Here is a 15086-nt window from a genome sequence, read left to right on the forward strand (position 1 = left end):
GTGACTTAAGCATGGGTATTTTTAGTCTGCCTTCGTCAGTGTTTTGTTGGTTCTCTAAGATTATGTGGTTGGGGACTCTCAGCTAATCACATTTTATTTGTTAAATATTTGTTGTGTGTCTGTTATTGCCAGGCACTGTGCTAGCCTCAAGAGATGTTAGTGCTCTCTCTGTGGAGTTAATGTTGGACCTTAAAATTGAGACTGTACTAAATAAAAAAGACCTGTTAGATGAGGACACAGTTACCAGTGCTTTTACGATTTAAGCCAGAAATACCATTAACCTTTCTTTTATATGCACAAAATAGGGTTTGGACATGAAGTACATTTTGTATGACTTTTTTTTTTAAGATTTATTTATTTATTTTGGAGAGAGAGAGTGAACGTGGCAGGGAGGGGCAGGGGGAGAGTATCTCAAGCAGACTCCCCGCTGAGCATGGAGCCCTACATGGGGCTCTATCTCACAACCCCAAGATCATGACCAGAATCAAGAGTCGGGGGTTTAAACAATTGAGCCACTGGGCACACCCATTTTCTATAACTCTTGACTCACACATGCCATTACTTAGTGTAGAAACCAGCTTCAGGATCAGACCCTTTCTGGCCAAGTACTGTTTGGGGCATATACTTTCCCCTTGTTGAAATAGTGACTAGGGTAGGAGTAAGTCAGCCAGTCTGCAGGGCAGAAATAATGTGCATCATTTGATTTAATTTCCATTCACTTTTGAGATAGCTTGGATTCTGTCGTTAGATCTGACCCATGTGTAGAAGTATATACATCCAGCTTTACATACGTGCTTGTTCTACCAGAATATTAAGACTTCAGTAGATAGAAACAGCAGATGTAGAGAGAGTCCGGTATCGCGGGACATGTTTTCTCTCCGTTGCTCAGACCCTAAAAACGTTTGCATTTCCATCATTTTATACATATGGCACTTGAATTTCACTGTTAAGTGTTTACTGTGGAATAGAGTTCAGTAAAAGGACCTGAGCCAAGGGATTTAGTTACCAAATTAACATAAGGAGCCTGCTCAGTTTCCCATATGTCATTCTAGGGGTGCAAGCCCCATGTCCAGCAACAGAGCGTTTCTGCGGTATTCTTGAAAGTTACACTAAACAAGTACTGTTTACAAGTTGCTTTTTTGTATTAACTTTAACATTTTAGCATTTATTTTTGGATTTCTCTCACAGTCCTCCCTCCCTTCTCTCTTTCCTGCTAACCCCCTCCTCCCAGTCTTCTCCAAGTTACTTGAAGGAGATCCTGGAGCAGCTTCTGGAAGCCATAGTTGTAGCCACAAATCCATCAGGACGTCTCGTTAGTGAACTGTTTCAGAAGCTGCCTTCTAAAGTGGTAAGTGGCGCAGTTGAAGACACCTGAGTTAAGGTGTGTTTTTGTTTGGTCTGGTTTTCGTTTTTTCAGGTACTTCAGAAAATTTATTAGTTCTTAGTAAATAAGGTAAAGTTAGTGAAAGGCATTCGAGGCTGCCAAGAGATCTTCCTCGAGGCCACAGCAGCAATCACATAAGACGTATTCTATAATTTTATTTCGCCTAAAGGTTGTGGGTTTAAAACAAAATTGTTTTTGATTGGTTATTCTTCCTGTTTGTTTTTTGGTTTTTGTGAAATATATGTCAGATTTACCATTTAACCATTTTAAGTGTACAGTTCAGTGAAGTAAGTACATTCGTATTGTATGTCCATCTCCTTAATTAAAACTTTGTGTTCATTAAACAATAACTCCCCATAAAATAAAGTAAAATAAAATACAAACCGCAAAAAAAACCCAATAACTTGCCATTCCCGCTCAGCCCCCAGCTTCTGGCAACTACCATTCTGTGTTCTCTCTATGAATTTGACTATTCTAAGTACCTGATTGTAAGAGGACTCATGCAATATTTATCCTTTTATATTTGGCTTATCTCATTTAACATCATGTATTCAGGGTTCATCCAGGTTGTAGCATGTGTCAGAATTTCCTTCCTTTTTAAAGCTAAATAATACTCCTATTACGTGCATATACCACATCTTATCTGTCCATTCATCTGTCAGTGGACATTGGGTTGTTTCCAAGATTGGTATTCTTAAATAACAAAATAAGTACCTAAACTAAGCCTTTTATTTATAAAAGAGAAGAAACATTCTCTTTGCTCAGGAGACAGAATGAGAAGATAAATGAGTTCTTCCTCTTTTAGTTCTGATCCCCTGGTAATGGAGAAGAGAGAGATCTACTAGTACTCATCTACCCCAAAGTGGAAGGGGTTTTCTAGACAAGTGAGACTCTTTGAAAGTGGCAGGGCATCTTGTGGCTTCATAACTGAAAGGCAGTGAATAAGCTAAAATTCCACTGTGGCCCATGGAACTACAAAAATTTCCATGGCCTATTTCTAGACAAGGGTATACTTCTAGAAGTACTTCACTATAGCACTTAACTCCATTGTGATCATTTACTTTGTATCTACCTCCTTCCCACGTCCCTGAATTTAAGAACAAAGGCTATGTCTTATTTTCTTTGGTATCCCTGCCATGTAGTTGGAATCCAGCCTGTCACTGGTATGTAAGACATGCTTATTGACTTATGAGTGGCTTGCAGCTTTCCCCATCCATCATCGACAAGACTGGTTTTTTAGACATGTGTCTTGACTAGTTGTTGGGCAATTATCACTTTAGAAGTAAAGCATAGGGGCACCTGGCTGACTTAAGTCGGTAAAACATGCAATGCTTGATCTTGGGGTCATGAGTTCAAGCCCCATGTTGGGTGTAGACTTTACGTAAAAAATTTAAAAAAAAAAAAAAAGAAGAAACCATATGTGACCACTACTAGTCTAAGTGTGGATCTGATTAGAAAAATACAATGATTATATTGGTCATATGTTTTAAATTAAGAAAAAAGGAAATCATTAAGATGAATCCTCCAAAAATTAAATATAGAATTACCATGTGATCCAGCAATTCCACTTTGGGTGTATACCCAAAGGAATTGAAAGCAGGATCTCAAAGAGATCTGTACACCCGTGTTCACAGCAGTATCATTCAAAATAGCTAAAACATGGGAGCAACTCAGATGTCCCTTGACAGATGACTAGATGAATGAAATGTGGTATATACATACCATGGAGTGTCATTCAGCCTTTAAAAAAAGAGTGAGGGGCACCTGGGGGGCTCAGTTGGTTAACCATCTGCCTTCGGCTCAGGTCATGATCCCAAGGTCCAGCAGGGAGCCTGCTTCTCCCTTTCCCCCTGCCCCTACCCCTGCTTGTTCTCTCATTCTCTCTCTCTCTCTCAAATAAATAAATAAAATATTTAAAATAAAATAAGAAGGAATGAAATTCTGACACACGCTACAACGAACCCTGAACAACACATTATAGTAAATGAAATAAGCCTGTCACAGAAGGAACAGTATTGCATATTGCCTTTTGTAGAAGGTACTCAGAGTATTCAAATTCATAGAGAAAGTGGAATTGTGGTTTCCAGGGACTGTCAGGAAGTGGGGGGGGGGCAGTTACTGTTCAGTGGGTCTGGAGATTCAGTTTGGGAAGATGAAAGGTTTGGAAGATGGACGATGACAGTGGTTGTACAATAACATGAGTGTACTTAACGCCACTGAGCCACACACTTACAATGATTAAATGGTAACTCTTCTGTGTATTTAACACAATGAAAAACAGCAACAACAACAGAGTATAGTCTTTACTCAAGATCTACTCTTACTCTGCAGGAGATCATCACCAGTGGTCAAGCCACCAAGGGTGACTTGGAGCAATAAAACATTAATGTCCTGGGGCACCCAGGTGGCTCAGTTGGTTAAGCATTCTGACTCTTGAGCTCAGCTCAGGTCTTGAGCTCAGGGTCGTGAGTTCAGGCCCCTCATTGGGCTCCATGCTGGGTGCGGAGGCTACTTTTAAAACAAAAACAAGACCAAAAAAAACAAAAAAAACCACATTAATGTCCTGTTCTCTCATTCCAGGAGGGCTTTCAGGAACACCATGTAGCAAAAGTTGGTTGGAAAAAGCAGGTTCCCAACAGTCCTTCAGGGTGTCATAGTTTGAAAGTCAGTAAGGACTGAGGCTGGGAGGGGAGGGCAGTCTTTACCTTTCCTTTATGAGCCCTTCCCAAGATGGACCGGCTAAGTGGGAGAGGGAATTGTGAATATGTAGACCCAACAGCTGGGATTACACTCCACCCCAGCCTGGGTGGCCTTGCTATGATTTGTCTTCTGAACTGTTTCTCAGAAGTAGAATTGGTAAAGAGAGGGGGCAGAAAAGGGGTTCAATCCAAACAAAGAAAAGAATAGCTTTAAAGTAGGGGTAAGCTGAGGAATCAGATGAGAGGAAGCGCCCCTGAGATCATGCCTTCAGCCCAGTAACTGAATGAAGGCTGTAGCCTCCTGCTTTTTGCTGTTGTTTGGGCTTCAAGGACTTGAACAGGTTGGAAGAGGTTGGAGAACCCACACCTCTTCCCCCAGAGTAGACCAACTTTTGATTTTTGGTCCGCTTCAATTGTTTCTTCCAAGGAACCAAACCTGTAGAAAAGGCTTGGAGCAGTGAATGCACTGTGGGCTTTGTTTCTTTGTTTTGTTTTTTAAGATTTTATTTATTAGAGAGAGAACACGTGCATTCAGAGGAGGGGCAGAGGGTAAGGGAGAATCTCAAGGAGACTACCTGCTGAGCACGGAGCCTGACACGGGGGTGGGGCTCGATCTCACGATCCTGAGACCATGACCTGAGCCGAATGAAGTCAAGCGTCAGCCATTTAACCAACCCAGGCGTCCCTGCAGTGTGGGCTTTGTGAAACTCTTCAAGAACATTCCGCTAACATACTTAACTTCTTTTCTTATGATGAGCTAATATTTGATAAGAAATCAGAAAGTGCTTATAATTTTACTTTGTGTCCTTTTTTTTTTTTTTTAAGATTTTATTTATTTATTTTACGGAGAGAACGAGAGACCGAGACAGAGCATGAACGGGGAGGAGGAGGCAGAGGGAGAGGGAGAAGCAGACTCCCCACCCAGCAGGAAGCCCGACGTGGGGCTCGATCCCAGGACACTGAGATCATGACCTGAGCCAAAGGCAGATGCTTAACTGACTGAGCCATCCAGGCGCCCTTTTTACTTTGTTTCTTTAATGTAGTTTCACTTTAACTTTAATTTTAGTTTGAAAAAAATTAATTTGACGAAAATAACTAGAAGCTTTAAGTTAAATATGAAGCTAACAAACTTGCAACCTGATGTAGTATAGATCCTTAAGAATTTTATATGAGGGACGCCTGGGTGGCTCAGTTGGTTAAGCGTCCAACCCTTGGTTTTGGCTCAGGTGATGATCTCATGGTCATGAGATTGAGCCCTGTGTCATGCTCCATGGTCAGCATGGAGTCTGCCTGAGATTTCCCCCCACCCCCCGGGTCCATTCATGGGCGCACACGTGCGTGGGCTCTCTCTCTTTAAAATAAATAAATAGGGGCGCCTGGGTGGTTCAGTCGTTAAGCGTCTGCCTTCGGCTCAGGGCGTAATCTTGGTGTTCTAGGATGGAGCTGCACATCAGGCTCCTCTGCTGGGAGCCTGCTTCTTCCTCTCTTGTTCCCCCTGCTTGTGGTCCCTCTCTCGCTGGCTGTCTCTCTGTCAAATAAATAAATGAAATCTTTAATAAATAAATAAATAAATAAAATCTTTTTTTAAAAAATGACAAAAATAATTTTATATGAAGTACAATAATATTGTGTGATTTAGATTGCAAAATTAAAAGAGTTTATAAGAACATTCAAAAACATTCTTCTCTTTCATTTCCAAGCATAAATATGTTGGAACCTTAAATTTTAAATTTTGTGATTCTGTGACTTTAGAGTTTTTTAAAACATTAAATTACTGTGTATTTGTTGGATAATGGTAATTACCAAATACCACCTGCAAACTTGTACAACATGCTCTTGTATATTTCATGAAGCTTGTTAAAATCAAATTCTTCTCCAACTGTAACAAACAATATGCTGTACAGCTGTGTCTGTAGCCTTGCTGACAGAGCTGTTCAGTTGATGAACAGATTGTCAGTGTGCTTCCTTGTTTTCTCATTACCTGGATACTTTCTCTTATTTAGCATGCCTGGTTTTTGTCTTCCAGCAATATCCAGACTATTATGCAATAATTAAGGAGCCTATAGATCTCAAGACCATTGCCCAGAGGATACAGGTATGAAGATGATCATATGTAACCATATATGGTTTAGGGCAGATCAGCCTGAGGTCTTTTCTAGGAGCTTTTAGAAAACAGAAGCAGATGTCTTTGTAAGGGGTTATTAGCAATATAATAAATAGGTTAGAGTGGTTTAACTGATTATAGCTTTGGAGGAGGTAGCGTAGTGTCCCTTTTGCATTTTATCTATAGGGAGGAAAGCAGAATTTTCATTGGCCTAGTAAATCCTGCTCCTAGGACAAAAATTAAAAAGCACTTGGGCATAGACGTTTCTGGTTGCGAAGGGCCTGTTAGCAATAAAGCTTTGTTGTTTATCTTATTTGCTTCTGAATAGTTTTAGGATGTCTCAGAATAAGTTACCTTCAGTGTATGTTAAAGTGTAAGGTCAGTGCAAACAGAGACTTCGTTCTCTGCGAGTGCCTTCCTCCCTGTATCTCCAGCAGTAGCAGCAGCTAACACTCACCTGGCTTTGCTAGGTGCCTGCTCTGTTCTAAGTGCTTTGTATGTATTAGCTAATTCATTCCGACAGCCAGTCCATGAGGTAGATACTGTTATTATTCCTGTTTTACAGATGAGAAAACCGAAGCACAGAGATGGTAAGTCACTGGCCCAAGCCATCAGCTAGTAAGGACAAGAGTTGGGATTTGAATCCAGGCATTCTGGCTCCAGAGTCTGTGCTCTTAACCTCTGCACTATTACTGCCTCTCCACAGAGTAGGTGCTCAGTAGATGTTTATTGAGTGAATGAATGACGAAATTTAAAACTTGATAATTAGAGGTTAAGGAGGGTGTAGGGAGAAAGAGCTAAAGCTTACCAGAAATACAGTTTTTAGAGTTGGACTGACATGGGTTATTTTCCTAGCTCTGCTCCTTACTAGCTCTGTCACTTTGGTCAGGTGACTTGCCTGCTCCCTCTGCTCTATGCTGGGTGTAGTGTTACCAGTTTGCAGGCTTGGAGGGGGCAGTGATGATGTATGTGAGGCACCTCACAGAGCACCTATGGGATGTGGCCTTGGTCAGTGTGAGTTAATGACCCTCCCAGAGTAAGGAGGGTTTGGGGCTCCCAGTAGATAAAACAAAAAGGAAAATTTAATGTGTCACATGGTCTCATTGAGAAATGAGACTGAAGGCAAGTGGTTTGCCAGGAGGGAGAAACTTCCTTGGCTTTAAAATTCTAGAAGAGTAGTAAAGAGTAACAATGTAGTAATTACTGGTACCATAATACTCTTTCACAGAATGTTAAGATTCTTTATGTCAGAATGTTAAGATTCTCTAATGTATCACCTGGTTTTTAAGGCAGATCCCTAGCTGCTCCTGATAATGACTTAGTCTCCTAGATCCTAAATCCCTTGGGTTCCTAACATCTACTTTGGGGGAAGATGTTTTTGTAATACTGAAATTCAAATCAGATCTTTAGATATCCCTACCCCAGCCTTCTCTCTGAGACTTCTCTCCTTATCTTGTCTGTTCTTCCTTCCAAAAGCCCCATAGAAGCACCTCCTTTTGCCATCCACCCTAAGCAAGATCTTGTCCTCTTATGTCCAAATTTTTTTAATAGTCTTTCCTACTTCTCTGATGAAAGGCTCTCTAGTCCTTTCTGTATGTTGCTTCCTGACCATAGGTTTCTTCCTGTTTTGTTCTTCCTTTCTATTCCACAGCCCAGAGCCTTGTCACTTGTTTTCTAGTGCCTCCGCTAGCAAATCACAGTTCTTGTGCAACAGAAGCCAACTCTGAATAACTCCAGTAGAAGGAACCCATGAAAAGAGTACCAGATAGCTCATGGAATTGTTGGGAAGGCAGACAGGAGAACTAGCCTTAGGGACGTAGGCAGAACTCAGGGACATGATGGCACAGCTGAGGTCATGCCCAGTCTCTTTGTGGTGCCATTGCTGTTCCCAGTGTCATTTGCCACTGTGGGTCCTGGAGGCCCACTGTTCCCCTCTGCTTTATTGCCCTGTGCAGGAGTTAGGAATGCATTTTCTCTCTTCCCTTGCCTTTGCTTTAGTCTCTCAAGACTCAAGCATGAATTATCTCCCCTTTCCCTCGCTGCCAGGCTGCTGGCAGTGCTATTATCCACTTACTGTTACACTCTGTTGTGGAAGGTAGGTTCCTCCTTACCACCTGTACTAGAATTTTTTCCAAATAAAGAGGGTGCTCAGGGGTGCCTGGCTGGCTCAGTCAGTGGAACGTGCGACTCTTGATCTTGGGGTTGTGAGTTCGAGCCCCATGTAAAGTGTAGAGATTACTTAAAAATAAAATCTTTAAGAAAAAAAAAGATGAACAGAGAGTGCTCAGATATTGGGTATCCTCACTTGGCAAGTCACCAGCTACTCTCCTTTGCCTGACTGTCTGGATTTTGCCGCATTTGTCCTTAACCAATACAGCCTGTGCTTATGGGTCTACCTTCCCCAACCCTCCACTCCACTTAATTTGGTTTTCTCACTCTCTCTAGAGTGTGTCTGTTCGTTTCTGTGTCTTTCTCATTAATCATGCGTACCTTTTCCTTAGAGTGTCTTCCTCCTTCCTTTTCTTTGAAATTGAAGGCGGTTCTAAGTCTCTCTGGATTATTTGGGATTGAGTGAGTTTTAAGATGTGATGGCTCTGATATGGAGCCTAGTACATAGTAGGTACTCAAAACGTTTAACCTCTTTTTTATCTAGTGGTCTATAAAACTAGAGGAGTTTTACTTCATACCCTTAAGTCCACCTTAGTGGATTAGTATTCACGAAGCACTTAGAACAGCGCTTGGCACATAGTAAGCACTGTGTGTTTGCTGAATTAAACAACTTTTACGTTACTCGAACTTTTAAAAATTATAAGTTTTCATGAAACTAACATAGCTCTAGTTGCTACCTAGCTCAAAAACTTGTGTGTAAATGGACAATTGTAATAGTTTATGAAAGAGAAAATGACTTTATGTATTGTTTGCATTTGTATTTTCCAATAAAGTCTTTGAATATGGTGAGAATTTAAAAATATGTGGAGTTCTTTTTTTAAAGTTCATGCTGATTAACTTTCAATTAAGAGGAACTGCTTTATTTTGTTGTCTAGAATGGAAGCTACAAGAGTATTCATGCAATGGCCAAAGATATAGATCTTCTCGCAAAAAATGCCAAAACTTATAATGAGCCTGGTTCTCAAGTATTCAAGGTTAGTTTTTTGCTGTTGTTGTTTTCATTGATAAGAGTAGATACCTTAACTTAGAGCCTGCAGTTTTATACAACAGCTTTATTGAGATGAAATTCACATCATACCATACACTCAAAGTGTACAATTTAGTAGTTTTTAGTGTATTCTCAGAGTTGTGCAGCCGTGACCACAGTCAATTAGCGGTCACTCCATTTGCCCCCAGTCTTCCCATTTTAGCCTGCTTCTTGTCTCTGAATTGGCCTATTCTGGACTTTTCATATAAATGGAATCATACAATATGTGGTCCTTTGTGACAGGCTTCTTGCACTGAGTATGATGCTTTTAAGGCGTTCATGTTGCAGCATGTATCACTTCTTCATTCTTTTCACTGCTAAGTAATGCTCCATTACATTTATATACCATGTTTTAGTTACCCACTATTCAATTGCTAGACATTTGGGTTGTTTCCACTTTACGGCTATTATAAATAATGCTGCTGTGAACATTCACGTATAAGTTTTGGTGTGGACGTGGTATTTTCATTTTTCTTGGGTATATACCTAGGAATGGAATTGCTGGTCCACATGGTAACTATATATTTAACTTTTTGAGGAACTACCACATTGTTTTCTAAGGCAGCTGTACCATTTCACATTAGCACTAGAAATGTGCAAGTGTAATTTCTCCGCATTCTCACCAACACGTTTTCCATTTTTGTTTTTACGATCGCCATCTTTGTGGGTGTGAATAGTATCTCATTGTGTGTCGAATATCATCTGTCTGATGATGAGTGATGTTGAACATCTTGTTGTGCATTGGCCATTCATATATCTTCTTTGAAAAACTTCTTACTCGGATCCTTACCCCTTTTTTAATTGGGTTACCTGTTTTTTTATTGTTAAATTGGTCGATTTCTTTATATAGTCTGGACACTAGAGTGGATATATGATTTACAAGTATTTTCTCCCATTCTGTGGTTTGTTTTCACTTTCATGATAGTGTCCTTTGACACAAAGTTTTTAATTTGTTAAGTCCAGTTTATCTGCTTTTTCTTTGGTTGCTTGTATTTCTAGTGTCTTACATAAGAAAGCATTACTTAATCCAAGGCCACAAAGATTTACAGCTTTGTTTTCATCTAAGAATTTTAGAGTTTTAGCCCTTAAATCTAAATGTATCCATTTTGAATTTATTTTTGTATACCTCAGGTAGGTGTGAGGTAGGGATCTACAGTCATCCTTCTACACAGGATGTTCATTTGTCCCAGCACCTTATATTCAAAAGACTGTTCTTTCCCCCATTGAATTGCATTGGCATCCTTGTTGAAAATCAGTTGACTGGAGGTTTATGGGTTTACTTCTGGAATCTCAGTTCTATTACATTCGTTTACATGTTTATCTTTGTGCCAGATGTAAGGCTTGTTTTTGATCTACTTTTTAGTTAAATATTGATTTAGTCTCTCCTTTAAACTTCATAGATATAAAAAGCAGTTTCTGTAGTGCAACACACAATGTGAAATGACTCATTGCTTTGCAGTTCTCTCCTAGAAATTTTGTAGTCCTGTAACACAGTTGCTTATAGACATTTCTTGAACTAATATGTCTTTGGGAATTTAGCAGACGAGTCTCAGAAAACCTTTTGGGAGTAAAATCATTTAGACTTTCAGGATGCTCCCTCAAATATAGTTGCTTCCGGTAGTTAACCTTTCACATTTTAATAAACTTTCATCTTTTAAGAAACTTTGAGTGAAAATCAGAAATGAGCTGTGGGGGCGCCTGGGCCTGCGGCTCAGGGCGTGATCCCGGCGTTCCGGGATCGAGCCCCACGTCAGGCTCCTCCGCTAGGAGCCTGCTTCTTCCTCTCCCACTCCCCCTGCTTGTGTTCCCTCTCTCGCTGGCTGTCTCTCTCTCTGTCAACTAAATAAATAAAATATTAAAAAAAAAAAAATGAGCTGTGAAGTTCCTGTATTCTTAGTCTTTGATAGGATATTAACAATAGAGTGCCAGTGGTTTGTTGATGCAATTAAGATTATACTTTTTGGTCTGATTATTTTCCCTAAAATAAATTTCAGAAGGGAAACTATATTTGATATATTAATATGCTATTGATTTAAGCAAGTACATTCATCCTAAATTTGTGTGCATAGTCTTTAATCTTAGAAGTGTATCTTTCTGTCAGTTTTTAGGTCAGTGGACACAGAATTCATTGTATTTTCACCCATTTTTCCTTGTTCACTGTTAGATCTTTGTGCATTACTTGACTAATTATGAAAGAGCTAGAAGGCTTTTTAACTTATGTATAATTGTGATTATGTTTTCAAAGGTGGTGAAAAGGTTAGAGGATGCAGCTATATGGGTGGTAAATAGAAGCCTACTCCAAATGAAAGAGTGCCATAGAAAGTGTCAGGTGCATGACCAAGGGCGTTTTAAACTGTCCATTTTTTCCTAAACCAAGTAATTTTATCTTGACAGGATGCAAATTCTATAAAAAAAATATTTTATATGAAAAAGGCAGAAATTGAACATCATGAAATGGCTAAGTCAAGCCTTCGAATGAGGTATGTTTTTAAAATGTCTATAATCAGGGTGCCTGGGTGGCTCAGTCAGTTAAGCATCTGCCTTCGGCTCGGGACATAATCCCGGGATCCTGGGATCGAACACTGCATCAGGCCCCCTGCACAGCAGGGAATCTGCTTCTCCTTCTGCCCCTCTCCCTGCTTGTGCTTTCTCTCTCTCTCTCTCAAATAAACAAAATCCCTAAAAAATAATAAAAAAATAAATGTCTAAAACCCTTATGCCTTTATTATTTGCCAAATTTTCTAGCTAGTGGAATCAATGCAGTGGAAAACAAGATGTATGTTGCATTTGAAAGTTATATTTACAGTTGATAATGTGATTCTGAAGAGAATAGATATAACTCTGACTCAGCCCCTTCATTGTAGCTGAAAGCTTATGATTTTGGGGATGCCGGGGCGGCTCAGTCGGTCAAGCGTCTGCCTTCGGCTCAGGTCTTGATCCCAGGGTCCTGGGATCGAGTCCCTTGTCGGGCTCCTTGCTCAGCAGGAGAGTCTGCTTCTCCCTCTGCCTGCTGCTCCCCATGCTTGTGCTCGCTTGCTCGTGCTCTCTGACAAATAAATAAAATCTTTTAAAAAAAAAATTAAAAACAAAACGATTTTTGAGGCTAAACACTATTATCTACTCTTACTGCTATATAGATATATATTCATATTTATATGTAACATGTATTACATATAAATGTATATCATATATGATAAGCATATACACAGTATCATGATATTTGTGTGTAATATATAATAGTATATATTGGCAGCAAGAGCATTTAGCCAGATATCAGGAGATCTAAAGTTTCATCTTGTGCAAGGCCTAGGACTTTGAACAAGTCTTACTTCTGGGATTCCATTTCCTCCTCTGAGAAATGGAAGCTGGGGTGGCTGCTGTCGAAGCTTTCTTCTGACCCTGACATTTCCTTCATTACCAGATCCTTGGTCACTGCAGGTACCAAAAGCTCTCCAGGACCAGCCTTGTCCATTCTCTTCGGCAGAGTCCTCAGGTTTTGGAACAAAGCCTGCTGTACAGTAATGGCTTAGAAATATTTGAGCCTTTCTACTTAGAAACAACAACAAAAAAAATACTTGCTTCCTTTTTGTTTACCCAGCATTCTGATTTCAGCTGTCAGTTTTCTGAGTTTTGTTTTGTTTTTTTTTTTTTTAATCTTATCTCTGGATAGGACTCCATCAAATTTGGCTACAGCCAGGCTGACAGGTCCTTCGCACAGTAAAGGCAGCCTTGAAGAGAGAAATCCCACTAGCAAGTATTACCGGTGAGAGAGTGAGTGTGTTTAGTCTGAGAACTGACCTTGTTTATGAGGCTAGGCTTACTAGTTTTGCCTAATGGCTATCATGAAGTAATTCTTTGGGGTATCATTGGGTTATTATGAGAATTGTTATCAAATATGTTATTTAAAATGTTGAGGTGCTTATAGTCAGCCTGACCTGACTGCTGGAAAATGCTTAAGCAGAAGTTATTTGTCAGGTAGTTTTTAATATTTCCAGTAAAATAAATTGTGGTAAAATACTGAAAGATTTTGTATTCAAAATAGAATTTGTGTTCATTGTAGAATGTGAACATTTTAGAAGAAAATTAACCAGTAACGATGAGTGAATCTTTATTTTTTATAAAATAAGGAGTAGTGCTGCATTTAAATAACACACAATTGCAAGTAGCCTACTTTATTTAGGCTTTCTACACCACTCCCTCTTTTTTGAGAGAAAAAAAACTGGTCTTGGCTAAGATTGATTATGGGGACTATAAAAAGTACGATGATAAATTGAGCACACAGTTGAATAGAAATTCTTTTTCTTTGATGTGAATGCTTTGTTAACAGTTTCTGTTTCCTGTAAAGTAACCAAATTATTATAACATCTTTCCGTGTCTTCTGATTGCTTGTTTTTCTTTGTAGTAATAAAAGAACGGTCCAAGGGGGTCGTTTGTCAGCAATTACCATGGCTCTTCAGTATGGCTCAGAAAGTGAAGAGGACGCTGCTTTAGCTGGTAGGCGTTAGGTCGTGACTTGTTAATGCCTTCTCAGTGGATCTTCTGATGAAGGAAAATTACAGTAACTTTGGTCTGGCTGGGAGTTCGTCAGGTTTTGGAGTAAATGCTGTTTTGTTGTGTTCTGATTGCACTCTTTGGTTGGCAGACTTATCAAAATCTTATTTTGTGTTATAGCTTGTATCTAAATCTGTAAAAACAATTGGTTTGCTGGCCTTAGCAGATCCTGGTTTCAAGCGTATAATGATAAATAATGAGTACAAGTAATGCCGTCGGGAAACCCGAGGGAGACGTTCACGCCATCTTAGATTTCCAGGCCACTGGCTTATATTTTCAGTAGGCTATAATTTCTTCTCGGTTGGAGCTTCTGATTTAAAGATAGATGTAAATTACAATCAGAGGAGCATAGTCAGTTGACATTTAAACAAGTCCAACAAAGGGCATTGGGCAATAAAATCCATGTAAAAGTACTCTGTCCATTAAATAGCGAAGAGCAGCTGTAGAAGTATGTTTGATTTCATTGTCTTCCTCTGCAGTGTGATACAGTGTTCTTTATTTTACTACAGATAATTTTTGTATGTACAGATAAAATTTGTTTCATGAAATTAGTCTGGCATATCTTCTGATTTCATAATCAAGTTTGAGGACAGATTTTTCCACCTGTGTCTTATTTTCTACTAAGTCTTCTATAGAAGTTTCATAGTTACTATAGACTACTTATTAGCATGTGAACTTAATTTTTTGACACTCATCTACAGAAATTTTTTTAACTTAAATCAGGTCTGTTGTTAGCAAAAATTGAAGGAAAATTTGTTTTTATTAGCTTTGTTTTTCGCTCGTTATAAAAGTGACACACATGTTATGTTTAGGTTTCCTTCTAACATTTGGTTACTTCATTAACCTTGTAAGTAGCATAACAAATTGAAGGAAGACCCGCCTAAAAAGTATTTATTGGTTTTTTTTCTAATAAATAGTACCTTGTCACAAAAGGGTTCTTACTTAGTAACCTTAGCTATTAAAACAAAGTAGATGCCAGTCAACTTTGTGTGTGGTGGACCTTTGAGGCCGCTCTACACAGCTGTTTATCCTTGGTTTAGTCAAGATTCTCATCCAATTGTTTTCTGCTTCCTGCTGCTGGAAACAACTTTGGGGTAGGGCACAGTGAAAATAGCAAAGAAGGAATAACTGATGATCTTGGAGTGACAAGAA

At 39.4% G+C, this 15086-nt stretch overlaps 1 protein-coding gene across 28 annotated transcripts in view; it reads left to right on the forward strand.

Moving 5' to 3' along the window:
- Positions 1 to 15086, forward strand: part of PBRM1 (polybromo 1) — a 116044-nt gene that overhangs the window by 23593 nt on the left and 77365 nt on the right. For all 28 annotated transcript variants that reach the window (XM_045807307.2, XM_045807305.2, XM_045807300.2 and 25 more), the window contains 6 exons: positions 1232 to 1348; positions 6110 to 6178; positions 9232 to 9330; positions 11778 to 11863; positions 13054 to 13146; positions 13786 to 13877. In XM_045807307.2, the coding sequence (XP_045663263.1) occupies positions 1232 to 1348; positions 6110 to 6178; positions 9232 to 9330; positions 11778 to 11863; positions 13054 to 13146; positions 13786 to 13877 (556 nt within the window). The remainder of the gene's footprint in view (positions 1 to 1231; positions 1349 to 6109; positions 6179 to 9231; positions 9331 to 11777; positions 11864 to 13053; positions 13147 to 13785; positions 13878 to 15086) is intronic.

This window comes from Ursus americanus, chromosome 14 (genome assembly GCF_024610735.1).
Source record: "Ursus americanus isolate L20-20 chromosome 14, mUrsAme1.1.p, whole genome shotgun sequence".
Taxonomy (NCBI): domain Eukaryota; kingdom Metazoa; phylum Chordata; class Mammalia; order Carnivora; family Ursidae; genus Ursus; species Ursus americanus.